At 37.3% G+C, this 22196-nt stretch overlaps 1 protein-coding gene across 5 annotated transcripts in view; it reads right to left on the reverse strand.

The window, feature by feature from the left end:
* Prps (phosphoribosyl pyrophosphate synthetase) overlaps positions 1-22196 on the reverse strand; it is a 58715-nt gene that overhangs the window by 23461 nt on the left and 13058 nt on the right. For 2 of the 5 annotated variants that reach the window (XM_067156585.2, XM_068229905.1), the window contains exons 3-4: positions 7402-7506; positions 5525-5748 (exon numbers count right to left, since the gene is read on the reverse strand). In XM_067156585.2, coding sequence (XP_067012686.1) covers positions 5525-5748; positions 7402-7506 — 329 coding nt within the window. Of the gene's footprint in view, positions 1-5524; positions 5749-7401; positions 7507-11139; positions 11164-22196 lie in introns of all 5 variants that reach the window. The other 3 variants (XM_067156586.2, XM_067156588.2, XM_067156587.2) reach the window with 2 other exon arrangements.

The raw sequence follows: 22196 nt of genomic DNA on the forward strand, positions 1-22196 counted from the left end.
ATTATTACTGTACAGTTACGGGGTTAAGTGTAAGAGAGGACTAACAAGTCCTAACTAACTGTGACAGATACAAAGAAAGAAAATCCTGAAAGAAGATCAAAGCTTCAAAGCTGACATCAGCTATGAAAGCCGGTACCGTATGATTTGAACATAAATCAAGTGGACTTTACGTAAGGTACAGAACTTCAGCCACAAATTTGTTCTTGAATATGGCATTAATCTTCGGACCACCTTTTGAGTAGACTAAAGCAGAAGAGAGAGTATAGGCAACGGGAAAACACAGGTGAGAGGGCCTGTGCCTACGGTGTTATCACATCATAGGAGAGGGGCAAGGGGACGCATGTTTCATGCCACCTGCAGCGCGACGTACAGGAACAGTGTACCCAATGCGGAGCTGCTATACATATTCAGTAGATGTCTTGACCATAGGGTGCAGTTATGCCATCATAAAAGGGCAGATCAAATATAAACGGAAATTTGAATGTACCGCTGCTGTTAGTAAAAATTCTGAGGCAGGGCTTTGCCAGGATATTGGTACGGGTGTCTGGAGAAGGCGTTTTCGTGCACGAACGATGAAAAGCTGGACTGCTTCAGTACACCATGAGGAGCAAGAGGTGCACACGTCTTTCTCGCAAAAGAGGGCAGCAAACCTTCTGAAATTTTGAGATGGCTCCACGCACAGTTTGGGGAAGAAACAATTTTGCAGACTCGAGTGTATGAGTGGGCTAAAATACTTGTGGCAGGAAGAGAAGCTGTGAAAAATGAACCTCATGAAAGGATACCCCAGACAAGCATCACTGCAGACAACATTGTTAGCATTTGTGACATTGGTGAAGATTGGTGAATACAAATTTTGCAAATTGTTTTAGCTGTAGGAATAAGTTACAAAGTGTTCAAACCATCATCAGAGATTAACTCCACTTCAGAAAATTGTCTGCCAGGTGGGTTCCTCATCTCCTCAACCAAGAACAAAAAACTTTATAACAGGAAGTTTGTCAGAGACTCCTGTATCATGAGGAGGAAGGAGAGGATTTCTTCCATCATATTGTGACTTGTGAAGAAACTTGGGTGCATCATTATACCCCAGAGTCAAAGCAAGCAGGCATTGGGTAGCAGCAAAGAGACGAAGCAGGTCCGGTCAAGGCCAAAACACGCTCATCTGCTGGAAAAGTGCTTTCAAACTTTTCTGGGACTCCGCGGGCGTTTTGCTGGTGGATTTTCTTCACAAAGAAGAATTATTGCAGCCTATTTTGTCACCTGTTGGATGAAGCAAAAGCTGTGCACTGTAACAAGCAATGCCAGCAACCGATCCAAAACTTCATTCTTCTCCACGACAATGCAAGGTCGCATACTGCCGCTTTAATGTGGGAAAAAAATTTGAGGAAATTCAGGACACCTCTGGAACACCCTCCTTACAGTTCAGATTTATCACCCTGTGACTACCATATGTTTGGACCACTCAAACAAGACCTAGGAGGACAACAGTTCGATGATGATGCAATTGTAGAAGAGTTTGTGCACAACTGGCTCCACACACGTCCCTCTCTTTTTCTATCACGACGGCATCAAAAAGTTACCAATCCGATGGAGAAAATGTGTATCGAAGGCAGGACACTATGTAGAAAAGTGATCTCTATACGTGTATTTTTTTGTTGAAGCAATACATTTTAAAAAGTTCCTGTTTATATTTGATCCGCCCTCATATGAAGTTGAGAACAGTGCTGGTGGCATGGGACTCTACTAATACGTTAATGCATCAATTCTTTCAAATGTGCTCAAGTTATTATCGGTGAGCCGTGCTGTGTTGCAGGACAACTTTCAATCGTGCGTCGGTTCATTTGGCAACCAAGGAGAGTGTGATGAAGCAATGACATCAATTCTGCTTTAGTCTGTTCAAAAGGTGTACCGGAGTTTGGTAATTTTCAAATCCCATATCAGTGGCATTCATGTGAAATTTTAAGTCAAAGAGCCAATAACTAGCTCTACAGACTGAAGAGATTTGCGATGGATATTTTTCCAGCATCGTTTTAAAGGCTTTACACAACTGTCAGCTTTTTAATATTCACCTGGTTCTTAGCTCTCTTTTACATACCTGCCAACTTTGAAAATCAGGAGAAATCAGGAGATACAATTGGTCAAAACGGCTTATTCTATATGTCTTGCGCAATACAGGAGTACTATGGTATATATTGTAACACTTACTGTCTCAAAACTGACTGTTGCTATATGAGGCTACAAGGCTAAAAATTACACATCTCTTAACTCACAGGTAGTATGAGAGCGAGATGAGCCTTCCGAAAATAGTATGAACTCATGCTCCACGGGTGCGAATCAGTCATGCACTTAGACGCCATTACTTAGCAGATGCATAGGTTAAGACATTATCACGCGCACACGCGATTATGCAAAGCACAATGCTATTTTTATCAAGTAATACATTAAAATTCGCCAGAATTGTCTCCAAATGGCTCTTAAAATCTCTAGAAAAGTCACTAGTCACTATCTTTGAAATTCTGTCAATAAATTACAAAAGATTTCAAATCTAGCAACTAGTCTCTAGAATAGACTAGATTGATGTGAATGGACACTAACATAGCATGCGAGAACGAGACTGACAATCGATATACACGTTGCGATATACAGGTTTCAATAAACCTCGCACATTCGCGCGCATTTCTCGTATTAATAAAAGTCGATATTTCATTTGAAAAAAGCCAATGAGCGAAAGACTTCCGGCCACTGGCGAACTAAGCTGAAATGGCGGGATTGAAAACAAATGTTTAAAGCTCACCAAAAAATAAAATAAAATCAGGAGAAATAATAGAATCGGGAGGCGGGAAAAACTGTCGAAAATCGGGAGTCTCCTGCCAAAATCGGGAAAGTTAGCAGGTATGCTGTTATAATGGAAGAGATCAAATCAAGATCAGCAAAAATACAAATAAATAAATAAAAAACTAAAGGGCCACAGAGAACCACGAGGTGAGTACGTCATGACAAGCCACTGATACGGGAGACATGCCAACTTATGTGCCTCAGAATCTGGGGAACAATGTGAGGGTTGGAAAAAAAAAAAGTCATCCAACACATGCCAAGTATACATACAAAACCTGTCTGCTTTTTGCCTCCCCCCTTCAAATTAGAATTTCACAAAAGCAACTGCAAAACCATGCATTTGACTTTTCCCCACAATTTACTGGAACAACAAAACAATTTTTCCTGCTAAAAAAACTACATAAATATTTAAGAAAAAATTACATTCACGTTTGTCTTCAAAATGATCTGTGCTAGAGCAAATAACTAGCAAAAATACTTTGAGGATTAGAGCACATATGCAGTAAAGCCTTTCGTTAGGAAATGCTGTTATTGTCATTATGTGTATTGCTTAAAATGGAAACTGATACCTTCTATTACTGAACACATGCAGACAAAACAGAACGCAATATTTACACCTCAAGAAAACAAAAATTACACGTACACATTTTACTGAAGTTAATTTTTCCTTCATCATATAACATTACTTTGCAAAAGGTATGTTTCCATAGAATTGCTGACAGTCCTTAGGCAACAGCATTTTCAGTCGGGATTATTTCGAGGGGCTTCTGAAAACAACTGAAGAGCATCAAATACAACACAAACACGGAATGACATTCGCAGAAATAGCCAAAAACTCCTCCTCAAACAATACCCAATACGTCCAACGTTGGATAATTCACCGGGGAGAAGCAGAACGTACTTCAGAGCTTGTAAATCGGTAACCGTAGGGTCATTTGTTCATCTGCCTTGGTGAATTGAGTCAAACAACTTCAGGTTTTTATGAATGAAGTCCTTTGTATAATCAACCTCCTTAACAGAATAAGTGAAAGGTCTGAACCGAGCTTCCTTGATTGCAATTGCAAACTGATAGTTTCATACAGTTTTGCGGAGTTAAAACATACATCATCATCATGTGTCTAAATGCCTTGTCTACGCTACCATTCCTTCCTCCTATCCTCAGCTCCTCGTTACATTTCATACTAAGAACCATAATGGAGACTGTGCCAAGTCTTGAAGTAATTTTTTCCTCGGTCGTCCTCTGCCTTTCTTCCCCGTGATTTTTCTTTCCAGCAGATTGGTAAGAAAGGTATTGTATCGTAAATCATACAGATAAGAAATATTGTTGTAACATTTAAAAGCACCTCAGTTTTGTGGTATTGCAAATGTTAATATTGTCAGTATCCTATGGGTCTGTTTAAAATGCCACTTTTCTCTTATTGTGCATATGTTCAGTACTGCCAAAGGTAGAAAAACCTAAAATTAAGACTTTTTGTCAGATACATGGTATTACAGCTGTAACGACTACATCAAGATTACAAGTTGGACGATTTCTATTTCTTGTTTCATTCCTCAGAAAATCGCTTAACATTTTGACTGCCATATTCAATATCTCTTACAATAGCATGATACTAAATTAACAGATTTCTTTCTATATTAACAAAATATTCCAGCCTAACATGTCTGTACTAATAACGGAACGTTAAACTTTAATGGTATACTGCGCAAGAGCAACCTTCTTCGAGAAGAACAATGTCCAACCCAAGATTGAATATACGGGGTAGGTTGGATGCCTATGTTTGCTATATTTTGCTAAAAAATATGTACATAAATAAGTTAATAATAGTGTTATTAGCTTAATGTCCCACCAACTACTTTTACAGTTTTCGGAGACACAGAGGTGCCGGAACTTAGTCCCGCAGGAGTTGTTTTACATGTAATATCTACCGACACGAGGCTGATGTATCTGAGTACCTTCAAATACCACCAGTCTGAGCCAGGATCAAACCTGCCAAGTCGGGACCAGAAGGCCAGCGCCTCAACTGTCTGAGCCACTCAGCCCAGTACATACGTAACAGAAATAATATCCTTATAAGAAATAGCGTAAAAACACGAATTCCAGATTTATTTCTGCATCATTTTCTGAAGAGAAAAAAAATATATATATATTTTTAAGCATAATGGTAAGTCAAATAAAAACTGTCAGTGTAGCCCTAATGAAAACCTGAAATGTCATGCCATAGTTATGTCTATTGGTAGTACTGCTCCAAAGCCTGTAATGAATATCCTATAGGTGGCAGGAGCATTCAGACAAGTAAATACCATCAATGTACCACTATAACAACAGCCACACATTTTAGACATGCGTGAAAGAAAAACAGTGGTGTGCAATTCCATTTTTGAGTAGTATATGTACGCAACGCAATGAAATTCATTGAAGAATGATGATTCAGTATGGTAACGCATGTTTGTCATACCAGCAACACGAGTATACTGACCATCTAAGACCTGTATTTTTAGAGTCGTCCACATCCACCATATGCACCAGACTTCGCTGCTAGTGATTACCATGAAGAAAAATTATACAGCTGTGTACCACTTCTGCTCAGTAAAATAAAGTGAAAAAATATATATAGTTTTCATTTGCCTTGCCCTCAGATACAGGCATATAACTAGACCTAAAGGTATGTATAACATAAAGACACACCATTACCTTTTGGCACCTCCAGCATCAGGAGAAACAATAATGCTATTCCTCCACTCCACTATGTTTTCCTTGATCCACTTCAACACAGCTGGCTCCGCATACAAGTTATCAACAGGAATGTCGAAAAAACCCTGGATCTGCGAGGCGTGCAGGTCCATCGTGATAATGTGGTCCGCCCCAGCCACTGACAACATGTTGGCCACCAGTTTTGCCGAGATGGGAGCCCGACTCTGTCAAACAGATGCACAAGATGACAAGGCGTTACATAGCGGAAACTAAGGTCCATTTGCAACGCTCGACACACACGATTATAGTCAGATATCCCGACCCCAGCTGCAAAATCTTGAATGACTCAACATTTTTTAAAATTTGGCTCAAATGAAGGAAGAACATGGGGAATTGGGAAAAGTAATTTTAAAATTTACAAAAAGGAATGACAACAGTCACAAAAAATTAAAACAGAAAAGAAAGAGAGAATAGAAAATATTCACAAAACGTGACACGAATGAAAAAAATAAAAGTGTTGCAAATGCACCCTAGTTAGTTTTGGGGAGTAAGTAAAAGCAAGAATGTGAAAACCAAAAGGAAGGAAGTAAAATAGCCATGAACAATCCAAACAACGGGCAAACCTTTTAGTTTTATTAACTAAGAAATACCACCCTTGACAAACAATTTCAGCATCCAGGATATCATTCACAAGAGTTAATGGTAAAAAAATTAATATAACACCAAATAATAAATCTGAAATCCTCACAACACATCATTACAAGCAAAGAAGATTAGTGAGAAAAATCCAAAGTGATACTGAAGGTACCTCTACAAATTTCTGGGTGTCTACACCATAAAAAGTGATCCTCTTGTTCTCACACGTGATTAGATGATGTTCCATGTTACATTAAGATATCATCCAGCTTATATTCCAACTATTTTGAGCAGCTTTTGTTCTGAAAGTTATACACGCAACAAAGAAGAAGTAACCTTTGTCGTTTTAAAATATCAGATAAACCAGAAATCCGTAGTGGCTTTAAAACCTTCAAGCCCATGTTCCATTTGTTCCAAAATAATGATGCCAAAATGAACAATGTTGTATTTAGACGACAGGCTTCAATTACAGTGTACTACACCTTCCAAAATGTTCAATCGATACTTCTTCATTAAAGTTGTGATACCAAAATGTAAGTGATATTTTGCAAACATTAAAAGCTTTTGTGTTAATGCAGTATAATAAAGAAGTGATAAGCAAAATGAATCTATTTTGGGAAGCTGAGACAATGGTTTGATATCCATAATGCACTACGTAAATCACATGCAAATTTAGAAATCATTCTGCAGTTCACTAACCAGCCATGTCCTCTATTAACAGCTATGATTTCTCTTCAAAGAAATGGTTATGATGTAAACATGGAAAATAATCTCTATATCAAGCAAAGAAGCAAGACATGCAGGATCAATGGAGGATAATTAATGATCAAAGAAAAAATCGTAATGTCTTTCATAATATGATTTCTGAACATAAAATATTGGATAATCTGGATAGCCGTAGGCATTTCATATATAAATTATGAACACGAAACTTTGTACCAATTTATAAGATTGTTTTAAGCCTCTCCATAGTCAGTGAATTTAATGTTGTATTACAGCTTTCTTATACTGTACGGTACACTTACTGCATGCATAGATTTAATTATACAGCAAGTTACAGGAAGTTTATTGCTGCACAGCAGTTACTTTTTAACATGAGTGATTTATCACTCAATGAAGTTGAAAATAAAATGACAAGAGGTAACAAAGTCAAATCATTTTGTTTGGACATGCATGTAATCATTTTAAAATTTCCTTAAAAAAGTCCTTTACAATTTTCTGTTTTATAGTGGTTCTCTCACTTCTTTGCAGCGATGTTCCGTAGTCACCGCCAGCATCACAGTGTCAACATTGCCTTCTTGCTGGTCAATATAGGAAAGTGTCTTGCTGTTTCCATGGCATTTAGTCTGTTTGTATGAGAAATCTTATATGGAATGACAGTACAGCCAACATCATGTTCATAGTTATCACATATGCACAAACTATTTGAATCTACTTCAGCACTACCACCCACATAATACTGTACAGGTACTACCACCATTGTGTTTTGCACAATCAATCGAAACTATGATAGGGTAGGAAGGGTCCACCTATTCAATACCATTGGAATGTACAGTATATTGTTTTATACAACTGGGACTAGTTTCGACCCCATATATATTGGGTCATCTTCAGCCACGCTCCAACTGGAAGACGTAAGCACACATATGACCAATAATAATAATAATAATAATAATAATAATAATAATAATAATAATAATAATAATAATAATAATAATAATATAAATGCTCCGGTATGACAATTTACAGTCTTAATTTAAAACATTGCTAAGGTCTGAACAACTTATCCAAACTTGAACCTAAATAACACATCAAAACTGCTGTGGTTGATGCCAAAATATTTCGTCGTTCCTACAGCAGCCAATGTTCTTGAGTCCATCTGGGAGTTCGTATCCTTATTTGTGTAGACAAGCAACTTGATTGATAATTTATTTTTGTTCATTACTAATATGGGTTATGACTGATGTAGCTTTAAGGGGAACATTCGTAATTTGAATAGGCATTCCTTTTTTTTATCAGATGTAGTGATCTATTCCTTAATTTGTTTTGCAGTGAATGTGCCTACGTTCATCGTAAGTTGCGTGCACAATAGATCACTACATCTGATAAAAAAGGAATACCTATTCAAATTACGAATGTGTCCCTTAAAGCTACATAAGTCATTACCCATATTACTAATGAACAAACAAATTATCAATCAAGTTGCTCGTCTACACAAATAAGGATACCAACTCCCAGATCAACACAAGAACATTGGCTGCTGTATAAACGACAAAATAGTTTGGCATCAACCACAGCAGTTTGATGTGTTATTTAGTTTCAAGTTTGGATATGTTGTTCAGACCTCATCAATGCTTTAAATTAAGACTGTAAATTGTGTCATACCAGAGTGTTTATATTATTATTATTATTATTATTAGTTATATGTGTGCTTATGTCTTCCAATTGGATATGGGGTCGAAACTAGCCCCAGTTTTATAAGACAATATACTGCACATTCTAATGGTATTGAATAGGTGGACCCCTCCTACCCTTTGACAGTAATCAATTGTCAATACGGACCATAATGAAATTCATAACTTACAATCAAACAAAACCCAAATTTTTTGTCGGAGACCTGTTTTATGGAAAAACTTTTTAAGAATTGTAAGAAAAGTACCATATTACAGGTACAGATTAACCTTTGATAATATAGAGCCTTGGTTAATTGGAGTTCTACTGAACAGTAAAATTATATAACTAAGTCAACACTGGTAGATTTCCTTCTTAACAGTAAAACAGTTTTTAAATTTTTTTTTATTAGCTTCCTGAAAATTATATCAAGCCTCTCACAGGGACAAAGCATAACAAAAACACAAAACATGGTTTTACAATTGCTGATAAGAGATAGGAAAATAGAAGATATTAAGGACAGTAACATACTGTTATGTAGCATGAAAATGATTTTGTAAAATTGCGGCAGATCCGGTAACTGTGGAGACTGCAATATCTTTTATGGCATTATTAGGGATGCCTAGCATTTTGCAGTCTTTATCAAAAAGACTCAGTATTGTTCTACGAGCACCCACTATCAGTCTAATCGCCTGAATATATTCAAGCGTGTAATTAATTTTATAGTAGGGCATTCAGGTTTGTAGATAGCCTTCACATTGTTGCCATTGATGCTTTCACAGCCCGTACTTACAGACATGATATATGCTTTTGGGCTTATGCCATTTTAAGAAAATAAGGTGAAATTCTTTATGTTTTGCATAGAACTGTGCTCTGCATCACCAGAAGAAAATCTTGACTGTCCATGAGGAAGGCTTTTTAAGTACAGGGAATTTTGTATAAGCCAGGATGTAAAGGTGGGGACAACTTGTCCTTGGTTTTACCCAGACTGAGCAATTTTATCGGTGGTGTCAAACATGGTTTTCATATTGTGTTTTGATGAGGACCTTGGCAATTCGATCTGTGGCGTTGTGAATGTATGGCAAGTGGGCAAGTTGGCACTGCCACAAAAATTGCTCACAGTCTGGGTAAAACCAAGGACAAATTGTCCCCACACTCGCATCCAAAGGTATACAAAATTCCCTGTACTTAAGAAGCCTTCCTCATGGACAGTCGAGATTTTCTTCTGATGACGCAGAGCACAGTTCTCTGCGAAACTTAAAGAATTTCACCTTATTTTCTCAACACGACATAAGCCCAAAAGCCTATTTCAGGCCTTCACATTGTCAACCTTTTGTGGCTGGTCTGAACTCTTACAAATGCAAGACAAGCAAATTCATAATTTTGTTCAACTGCTGGCATCCTGATCACAGCCACAGTTTTATGTGGAACCTAAACCCTGTGTATGCAGGTGAGACGGTGACAGGCATTTAGCTATTATGCCTAATTTATAAATGTGTACTTACAGGAGGACCCTACTGAAATGTGCATTTAATTTTTTTTTCAAATACTCCAGGTGCATCAATTACTTGTTTTTTTTTCTGGTATGAAGACTAGTTGGTAAGCTAAGGATGATCTAATGATTTGTACCATTTGTTCATTATTAATTATTACATGCTTATATTTTTTAACATTTCTGTTAATAAACATCACATCTAAAAGAAGTTTAATTTTTCAACGCATTGACTCAAATTTCTCAATCCTTTCCAAAATGGAAACTACGAATTATGACGACCAACAAGCAGGCGCACATTTCTCATTCTAACTTCTGGAGAAAATGAAAAGAAGAATCAGGAATATAGCAGAACTCTTATTGGAAGAGGAGTAACATGGCTTCAGGAAGACCCGAAACACTAGAGATCCTATATTTGCTGTCAGAATACTACCAAAGCACTGGGAATATGGAAAGAACTTAGTGAATGGAAAACCATTCTCAGGACAGCCGACAGCAGGGACCAGCCTACCAATGTAGTGCTGCAAGGCTAGTACAACTAGCCACTGTTAAACCAAAGCCTACTTTACCCGTGAGGTAGCAAAAAATTGCCCACACTCATCAATTCTTCACTTCTATTATTCTACCGTATGAGACACTGGAGAACTAACATTCTTAAATTACCATGTTACCTGGCCACCCTGAGCAATAAATGTGTTGAGCCAAACAAATCTACACAGTATTAGAGAAGCCAGCTAACAAGTTAACTGGTTCCACCAATACCAATTCATAAATTCCAAAATTATTTCATACACTGGTTAACAGCAAATTTTACAAGAGCACTCAAATGTTACGACTATTAGCCAACCACAAGAAGAACAGGAACGAGTGCAGAGCAAAACTAAAATACTGCATTGTGACAAATCTACATTGATTAATTTGGGTTAATGAACCAAACACGAGCTGGTAAGAAGAGATTGTCTTAACAAGTCCTCACATGTTAGTAGATACCACAGAAGTAAAAATAACTGCAAACTGATCAACTGAGGTACACTTAGGTCCAACAAAATACTGATACTCTTTATCGAGGCTCACACTTGGATCAGCAGATACTCACTGACATAAGAACGGGAGCAAAGTCCTGAAAATGTTAATACCTTCCTTAGCAAGGGAAGAAACCACACAAAAGACAACTAGTATTAAAAACATCCATATAGCATTCTTCAAATCTGGAAAAGAAAGCTTGGTAACAGGGTAACAAATTGTCAATTTAAATTTTTTAAATGACTCATGAAAGGGAAACATCAAAGTTATCTTATCAGAGCAGATTCACAGTGGGCACTGAAACTTCAAAACATAATACAAGATCAACTGTTATTAGTAACATCCTTCAGGTTGCACAATATGGCAATGTTATGGACAAATGAATATGAAATGATAATTTATTCTGCTATATAATGATGTACAACCTGTTTTTATTTTTAAATTAGCCTTGGCATGATTTTAAGAATCCTATACATCTAGTCTTTTACTACCTATAATCATTTTTATCTTTTTGTCTCTTCCCTATTCCTGTCATAATGCAGCTCTCTTCTTATTCCACACTTCCCACATCTCTTTCAAGATGCCAACAACCCGCCTGAGGAAACTGAGAAGCAGAAACTAGCTCATCAGGTGCTGAGAAGAAATAGACTACCTTAGCAGAGGGCTTATTCTTTACATTATAAATTGATTGAGACTGAAAAAGTGCCTGATGACATCATAGCACGCGTACAACGATTATATGATGAAACCAAGTGTTGTGTCCAGGTCCAGGAGGGAATGTCAGGTTGGTTTGAAACGAAGAGTGGAGTCCAGCAAGGAAGTTGTCTTTCACCACTTCTCTTCATAATCATAATGGATGAAGTTTTAAAAGCGGTTAAGAGAAAGGATCCAACAACTAATGCCCAGGTTTTTGCTGATGATGTAATGGTATGGGGTGAGACAGAAGCGGAAGTAAAATCTAGACTAGATCTCTGGCATGAAGCTTGTACAACCTTTGGTCTCAAAATCAGCAAAACTAAGACAGTTGGCTTGGTGATGACTAGAAACTCTCCAACTGTTCATCTAAGAATTGGAGATGAGGAGATGGATAATGTAGACAACTTCCAGTATTTAGGTAGTGTTCTGTCATCAGACAATACCAAACATCAAGATATTAGTAACAGAATACAGAAAGCTTCGAAATTCTATCACACTGTACGTCAAATACTTTGGGATGAAACATTTCCGTTAGTTTCCAAGATCAGCTTGTACAAAATATATCTAGTACCTATACTGACGTATGGCCTGGAAGCAGCAACACTTACTGGACCAACGAAGAGTCGTCTTCAGGCAACAGAAATGAAGTTTCTCCGTTCTTGTGTACAAAAAACAAAAATGGATTAAATAAGGTATGTGGATAACCGACAACAGCTTGGATTGGAAAGACGCTTGCTGGAGACTCTAGAATTGAAGAGATTGCAATGGTATGGTCACATGAAAAGAATAAACCCTCACAGGACTCCTCGAACATACTCTGACCACAATGTTCCCGGGAAGAGACCAAGAGGAAGACCTCGTGTTGTTTGGGAAGAACAGATAGTGAAGGACCTTGAAATTAGAGATGCAAACTGGTGTAGCATATATGAGCAGCATCTGTGGATGGATAGAACAAACTGGAGGAGGCTCGTACACAACCGCACCCGGCTTGCTGGAGCAAAGAAATGATGATAAATTCCACGACCTCAGTAAAATAAAAATTTCCCACTAAGCACCATGTTCCATTAACTAAATAAGTATGAACTGCACAATAACCAGGGAAGAGATTTCCATGGCTGATGCTTTAAATAAAAACCACCGGGCGATTTGGCCGTGCGCGTAGAGGCGCGCGGCTGTGAGCTTGCATCCGGGAGATAGTAGGTTCGAATCCCACTATCGGCAGCCCTGAAAATGGTTTTCCGTGGTTTCCCATTTTCACACCAGGCAAATGCTGGGGCTGTACCTTAATTAAGGCCACGGCCGCTTCCTTCCAACTCCTAGACCTTTCCTATCCCATCGTCGCCATAAGACCTATCTGTGTCGGTGCGACGTAAAGCCCCTAGCAAAAATAAATAAATAAATAAATAAAAACCCTGAGTTTTATTATATCTTCAAAAAATTAAATTTTTAAACACTTTGGTATGTACTGAGATGTGCAAGTTATACACAGTTAAAGCTGCTTCTAATTTTCAATCCAACAGGTGGAAATGCAGTTAAACTGCTAGTTCTTACAGGGCTTGGGAGAGGCAGTATTATTTTCATTTCAAGAAAGAAGCTGATGTTCTATTGGTTTGAACTGGTTCCTTAACTTGAAGACTGCCTGAAACTAAGCATGTATTTTCAGTTTTACCTAAATTCACATGGAAATGACTTTGATCATTGTGTACAGTGGATATTCGAATGAGAAATTTAAAAAACAGAAAGGAGAATCTTTTACAATTCCCTACCATTGCTAAGACTATAAATAAATTCCAAGGCCAGACTTGGAATCTAATACCCAAGCCCATTTTATTTTAACTCCTGGGCAGCTGTATGTGGAATTCAGTCAGGTGAATGCTCCAACAGATTTACAGGTGGTTATTAACAAAATGAGTGAGCAAGATCACAATGTTAATACAACATATAAAAAGAACATCATATACACAGAAATACTCCTACAGAATGATGCCACCAATGTTGCTTTACTGAGAAAGTTGAAGAACAAGTCTCCATAAATTGGTTTCTCCCATAACTGAAATATGTTTAAACATTCTCAGTACTTCTGGGCTACTGCCCAAATAAGCAACTAATAATATTTAAACAAATACATTTGGTACGTTGTGAGAAGCTACATTTACCACCAATTATTCTGGAAGTTGTCAAGCATGAAATCACAGCCCAGCAATTACTAGTTCAAAGACTGAAGGCAAAACATTTGGATCTTATATCATAATCAAATCCAAGAAAATTAAGTCAAGTGTAACAATTTTCTATGGATTTTGAATGTATGGCATTATCACAAAAGCTGTTTCTTTAATTGAGGAATGCCTAGAGAGAGATTCTGAATGTTTACTCATAATAAGCATAAGCCACACCTTCTGTAGGAATAAGCAACATGGTGTGACAGATATAGCCTTCAAAACTGCCAGTCTAGCAATTGGCTAACAGTTAGATAACCCAGTTTGACCCAAGCTGATGTAATCATACGCTTGTGGCTGTTGTCCCTGTGACATAATTGACCACTGTTGAGCTCTCAGCTCATGAAAGGGAAAGGAACATTACTACAACACATTTATTAAAAATGACAATCTCTGGAATGATGAATAAAGGTCCCTTATCAAGTCACAAACAGAAACTGGGGAGGTGAAGCTCAATATCTTTGAAATACAAGAGATGCAGCAAGATAAGCAAGCTCGGAAAATAAATTTATCAATATCTTGCAATGATACCGTGTACCTGAAAGTCAACAGAATTTGGCAATAATCATGTGCTTGCCCCACTACTTACTACACTCTGGAGTGTTATACTGGCAGATGTTGAACAGAAGAATGATACGAGATAACTTCAGATTTTAATCAAGCCACATCATATTCCACATTAATGCTCTTGGAATTCCCTATTTCTACAATATTTCATAAAGCAATTATACACACCCTGAATAGACTCGCATACGATCACATATATTTAAAGCAACATTGGCAACAGATCCAAGTGCTGACTTGCCACTCTCTCCATACAAAGGCCATGATAGTTGCCGATATTAAAGAAAGATCATCATTCCCTATCCTTTTTAAAAAACCATGAAGGGTCATGATCAGTTAGAAAAATGATTTTAAGATCAAGCAACATGACAACTTTCTCAGATAGGCTATGCTCAGAGTATTCACTACTTCTTGTATGGGGCAGCTCAGTTCACTGTCCACTCTTAAGGCTGGTTTACATGTGTACAGTGTTTAGTACAGTGGTACAAGGCAGTTTGTCACCCAAGCCACGTGATTCAGTCATTCCTGTGTTGTCAACTAGATCAGAGATAAGATGGACGGCCATCAACAAAGTGTAAAATTAGTTAATGACTTTATTCGCTGCGTGTTAGATAACATTTTAGAAAAGTTGAGGATGAGGTGACCAAAGTTAGGAGAAAAAAATGGGAGCGAAAATGGATTACTAGAAGGAATAATCTTGGGGCAAGTACAATTCTCTTTAAAGAATTAGCTGAGGAGGACCGACAGGAATATATGTTATCCTTGCGAATGTCAGAAGTAACATTTAATGAGTTACTGCATAAAGTTGAACCAATGATACAAAAGACAGATACCATCATGCGTAGTGCATTATCAGCAAAGCTGAAACTGCATATCGTGCTGTACATGCTCGCGACGGGAAATAATGTCCGAAGCCTTCATCATTTCTTCAGAGTTTCCAAAGCCAGTATATCTTTAATGATTCTGGAAGTACTGTATATGAAGCTGTATATATATATATATATTGCTCTGAAAGATTTCCTAGAGGTAAGGAAAAATACAAACACATATTTGTTACAATATTATATATAAGCAATTGTTTAGCAAAACGACTATTATCAAAGGTTTATTGCTTTTAAATTTCAGTGAATACACATCAAAAAACCTATCACAATAATTAGTATTGTTTCAATTCTGCAGTGACTTAAAGGCTTCTGTCCATCTAGCCATTGTTCTCGGCAATTAGAATGAACGATCAAAAGGAAAGAGGAACTCTCAACGATAATCAGCTCCATAGCTTTACCCACAACTTATGAACTTGACTAAATTGCGCCTGTTCGCACGTGGTAAGTTGCAAGTACAGTGCTCCCTCACTACTCCGATGGGTGCGCGCGCAGCTGGTGAGAAGTCTACTTGAAAGGAAAAATAGACTGGATTCTATTCCACTTGAATAAATTGTTACTTAATCGTTTACTTACCACTGAAGTCACAGTTCACACGCTGCAAGTCACTTAAAATTTAGTTAAAAATGTAGTTACCACTAAATTACTGTCCGCGTGTAAACAGGCCATAAGAGCAGAAAACAGAGCAGAGCAGAGACAGTATCACACATAATTCTAGTTCAACATCCTAGAACACAGGTTATATCAACCCCAAGTAATTGCATGTACTGGGGAGATAATGGTTTCTGGCCCCTTCAGAAGGCAATTACAAGGCAATGATTATTTGGTTTATCCCTAAATGCATCAATTTTTAAAAAATGTGTTCAACATTTGTCCATAAAAGAATTAGGAAAGCAGAAAGTGTGTATTATGGAAAATAAAAAAAGACAAGTTAATACAGCAAGTCTGGAGTCTGTTTCTGTTTTTTTTTTTTGATTCATTCTGAACAATACATATAGTATGGACCAACTTGAAGTAGGTTTCATATTACACATGTTTAAGATATATGTAACAAAACAAAGGAATTTAAGAATATCTTCCAGCTTTTAATTGTAACGCTGTATGTACTACCTCAAAGATTCTGCAAGTGAAAATTGTACACAAATTCAAATACATGTATCCCTCATCATATGTGACTTCACTTCATGTACCTACTTTTGCTATAATGAGATATTCAAAAAATAATTTTAAAAGTCACAAATAGTGTAAGTTTTGCAGCGAGTGGAAAAGATGTCAACCCAATAGACTGAACATAAAAATATATTATACACTTTTAATGTATTATCCAGATGGTTCCGCTCCATGGCTTAATGCAACTTAAGAGCTTTCTAATCTGTCAAACACACAATTTCAATATAAATTGAAACACTAACATACCTGTATAAAATACATACTATTAAACAAAGAATGACATGACATGTTCTTGTAGTTCTTACAGACTGTAGTATAAACTTCATGATTCGTACAGTGCTGAACTACATAAAGTATTCCTCCTATTCTATATCTTATTCAACCTCCCTGAGGGGGTTAAGTTCATGTCAAATTTACTTAACAGACAATACAAGATGTAACTTAAAATGTTCACTGAAGATTGCCCATAAATAAGGCCTAGCTGCCTCTGTGGATCAGTGGAAGAGTGTCTGCTTCCGGATCCCAAGATAGCGGGTTCGAACCCAGCAAAGACAGTTGGATTTTTGAAGGGTGGAAAAAAGTCCATTCGACACTCCATGTCGTACAATGTCGGCATGTAACAGATCTCTGGCGACACATTTGGTGTTTACCCGACAATTCATTCAATCTCAGCCATAGACGCCCAAGAGAGTTTCGGTTTACTCGGTCTGCCATCTAGTAGGCCAAGAGTAAAACAGAACGTCGAAATTGACGAGCAGACAGCCAGATGGCGTCAAATTGAAATGTCTGCACACGGTAGCTGAGGCATATAATTATTATGATTATTAGAGCTGAAACTTGTATGTTTCTTAAGTAAATTTGACATGAACTTGTAACCCCCTCAGGGCAGTTGAATAAGGTATTGAATAGGAGGGAAAATAAAAGAGGCTTATACTCTGTACAATGTTCTTGCCCGCCTAGTGACCATGATCGTTAAGGCATTGAAGTCTAAACTGTCTGACTTTGAGGTTAGCCGATTCGAGTCCTGTTGGTCGAAAAAATTTTCACCATCAGAATGTTGGCCGGCAGGGTAGGTGGTGGTATACAATTTCTAATCACTAGATTGTGTGCCAAAAGCCTGGATTAAATTCCAAACCTCTCCACAGTGAGGGCATATGACACTGTTGATGGTGATTCGTCTGTCGGATGGAGACTTTTAAGTCTTGAGCAGACCCCTTGGTGCTATTCGAGAGGAGCAGGCTGCGTGCTGGCTCCGGGCTTCACCCTCTCCCTTCCTACTATCATATATCACGTCATTCATTTCATCTCATTAATTCCTCTGATGACGCCAACATCAGGAAGGGCATCTGGTCATAAAAATCCGCCACGACAGATTCATATCACCTCATACCCGACCCCGTAGAGGAACGGGTCAAGGGATGGACACACAAACTTTGGACAATATTCTTGTAGTATGAAACATGTCATTCTTTATTTAATAGTCTGTATATATATATTTTTTTATTATTTTTTTTTACTTTTTTATTTTTTTTTTACAGGTATGTTATAGTGTTATAATTTATATTGAAATTGTGTGTTTGACAGACTGGAAAGCTTTTAAGTTAGATTTATTTAAGTCGACACTGGAAAATAACTTCCTTCTTAACAAACCATGGCTAAATGGTCAGCAGCTGGAATTTGGTACAAAGGGTTCAGTTCCTGCTCGGGTCAGGGATTTTAATTTTCATTGATTAATTCTGACTGACTTGGGGCAGGGTGCTTATTCTGTTTCCAGCATTAGAATTCATCTTAGATAGGGCTCATCCCCCCCCCACCACAGCTGCACAAGTCACCTAAAAGGCATCAATTCAAAAAGACCTACACCAAGCCTCTTTGACGGCAACTCGCCATTATTAAAAGTTAACATTTTCTTTAAGAATAGAAGGAAATCTCTTAAAATTATACCATGATCACATTGATCAAGTGTGGTTGTAACTCTTGAAATAAAGAACTCAAATATGCCAGTCATTTATAAAAGGGAAGTGGACTCTATTCCTTAAACACTTTAATCCTCTTCATTTTGCACAGTATTTCACAGCATAATGTGCTTTAATTTCCATCATTTATTAAAATTTTCTTTCAAATGAAGTTTTCATTCTTTTATCCTTCGGAAGAAACCCCTATCTCTAATCTTACCCATGCTAAATAATACAACTTACTTCATGAAACTCAATGTTACCTAATTATTTCACAGAACCAATTAACCACGCAAAGTGAGGGATATGGCTGTCGGAATGGAACTCCAACAGTTAAGACAAGACTGACAATGCTACTCAAAATTGCACCCCACCCCTTTAATTTAAACTAAATAAGGTATACGCAAGGGCATTTGTTAAACATTATCTTAATTAAAAAGAAGTAGAAAGAGCTGATATAATCAACACTAAAGAACCAGACGCTGCATACTGTCCTAGGTAACTGAAAAAGAAAGTGTTGCTTGGAAGAACGATACCTACTAAGGACTTCACTGCAACATAAAGGATCTTAAATCTTAAATAACAATTATGCCTGTATTACTCATCTAAGGGGTTTACTGTAAAGTAATAAAAATGTAATTGTTAAATTACCACTTGAACATGCAAGAAGAAAAAGAAATATCAATTTCATGGAACTGCATAACAATGACCAGATGAATCACCCAAACAGGCAGGAACAGCTGTGAAAGACTCATTTAATGTGATTAATGAGATTCCCAGTTTAATTACAAGCAAAAACTGCATGCTCAAATAATACCACATGTTAACCATGTGAGAGATGAAGGATTATGCAATATACCCCCGAGAAGCATGACCCAATTACAACAAATGAATGTTCTTTGGCCCCAATGAATCAATACATTCTTGCTTAGGATCTTCTACTGTGCAGAACAAACAATAAACAAAGAGAGAAAGAGAGATATGATCGGGTTTTACTTCATGGTCATGAACCTTCAAAATTAATATTACTATAAACTAGATTGCTGTGTGCATATGCATTTCCTAAGAAAATGAAATAGCTATGTTAGTTACCTTCTCTACAGGAGCCCTATTTGAAATTGGAAACTTTTTTTTAAACCTGCTCCAGCACTCATATTAGAATGGGCAAATAATCTGAAACTCCACTATTAATTCACACAAAAAAGAAATATCAAAACGCGACACAGAAATTATTGGCTAGAATAAGAATTCCAATTTTCTTCTATATATTTTGTAATCACGACTGAAATGTTTTGTATTTATGTGAGTTTAAATATTTGCACTAATTTTTACTACAGTAGACACCTTCTTAGGCTTAACCAGTCTATCAGATTAACTGTTCGACCTAGTGACTAATGTCGCTTCTCATTTCCCACAGTCGCAAGCGCCCACACTGTCTCCCACCTCGCCCTGCTCATGGACAACATACAACTCAACTCATATTGCTTATTGTTTACACTACGGATGCCGTTTTTAGTCAGTGTGCTAATTTATTCTGGTCAGTTAGCAGATTTACCATTGTAGTGATTGTACAATTAGTGTTGGGAAAAGAATCATATTGCTATGTAGATACTGTACTCTTCTTTCTTTAAAAGGTGCTACCCAGAATTTGAGAATTTCAATATCCCCATGAACAAGTACTGGTACCAAGAGCCTCTCGGTGTATGTTTCAACTGTTAGTTTGCGAACTGGTGTCCTTAAAAGTACACACATTATGAAGTTCCAGCGCCTTCCTTTACACCCCGTTCTCGTACTTCAGCAAATTTTGAAATGACTGATGTTAAGGAGTAAAGGATCTGCATTCAATTTTGCTTCAAGCTCAAAACTGCAGCTGAAAGCCAATAACTGCCAAAGGAAGTTAGAACATTCAAGTGGTTAAAGTGCTTCAAAAAAAGGCTGGGAATCTGCAAAAAATGACTAACATTCGGGTCCACCATCGTTGTGCACAACTTCTGAAATGATTACAGAAGTCTGTAAAGTTATCCGCAAAGACAGGCCATTCATGACATTGGTAACACTGTTGGAATGTCACATGTCAAAGCATTCTAGTGAACAAACTGAACAAGAGACAAATTGCATCAAAATGTATACACAGTCTCTTGAGCAATGGCCAGAAAGACCATCAGATACAGGAGTGCACTGCGCTCCAAGAAGAGTTAAGCAATGATCTTCCTGTTCAGCGTCCTAACTGGTGATGAATTACTGGCATATGATTATGACAATGAAATAAAGCAGCAGTCTTCTTAGTGGAAGCACTCTTCCACAGATGAAAAATGGAATAAGTTCACAGCAACATCACATCAATGCTGATAATGTTTTAGTACACAAGGAGTCCATATCACTCCATCAGATCATCAACAGGAAGTTTTATGAAGATTGTTTTGTGACTACTAAGGGAAGATGTCAGGAGCAAACTGCCTGACATTTGGGGAAAATACAGTAGGGTCAGGGTACTGCATCATGACAATGCACTGGTCCACATCGCCCTCTCTCCTTACTCGTCTGATCTGACCCTCATGACTTGCATGTCTCTTCCCTAAATTAAAAATCTTGTCTGAAGGGCGGCATTACAACTCCACTGAGGAAATCCAAGCAGAATTGCAGGAGTTGAACACAATGAAGCCAGCAGATTTCCACAAAGTGCTTCCAAGAAAGGGGGGGAAAAAAATTTAATTTAAAATTTCCCTAGAATAAACACAGGATGACTACTTAAGTTTGTAGAAATGTGTACTCAATTATACAACAAAATTCTCTGAAATTTTGGGTAGCATTTTATGGTGACTAACAAAATTTGAGGCACAAAGATTATCTTTCAACTTTTAATATCATAAAATAATATCTTCAGATAACCAAAAGTGAAATTCTATTTGTGTAATCACCATATTTATACCTCAAAGGTTGACAGCATCCAAGGAGAATGAGCAAGATGCAATGATTTCATACATCGGCCAAATAAATACCTTCTAGTGACTTAAATCATTAAATAAAGATTAAAGTAAATATGAAAATTTTCCAAATGTATGGATGTGTGTAAGAATAAAATGACGAGTATCTTCAACAGAACAACACGTGAAACTGAAAAAAAATAAATATATATATCGAAGTTCATCCATGATTTTTTTATGCAGAGAATACTCATTTAAATTGCTAATGTTGGACAAGTCACCTCTCTCTCTCTCTCTCTTTGGGTCTGATTTGTAACAAGCTAACTCCAAATGCAATGAAAGGCTCCTCTGATATATCACACTCTTCATTAATATAATACAGAGGATTCTGCAACATGTAAACTTCCTCCTCCACATAGATTAAAACAATTTCACAATTAGTTTAAACCTGTCCCATATGTTGGGTACATTTTTCCGCAAGTAAGTGGCTGTGCGGTTTGGGTCGCGTAGCTATTAGCTTGCATTGAGGAGATGTTCTTAAAAGTTTCTTTCCTCCATATCAAAGAATGGTTTAGAAACTTATGTGAATTAGATATCCACTTTAATAAAACTTCTACACGAGGCAAAACCTTTCACAAAAGCTACTTTGTACCAAATCTGACATATGGAGTGGAAATATCGGTGACCACTAAGGCCCAGCAAAGCAAAATACAGGCAAGCAAAA

Source organism: Anabrus simplex, chromosome 12 (genome assembly GCF_040414725.1).
Source record: "Anabrus simplex isolate iqAnaSimp1 chromosome 12, ASM4041472v1, whole genome shotgun sequence".
NCBI classification, from domain to species: Eukaryota; Metazoa; Arthropoda; class Insecta; order Orthoptera; family Tettigoniidae; genus Anabrus; species Anabrus simplex.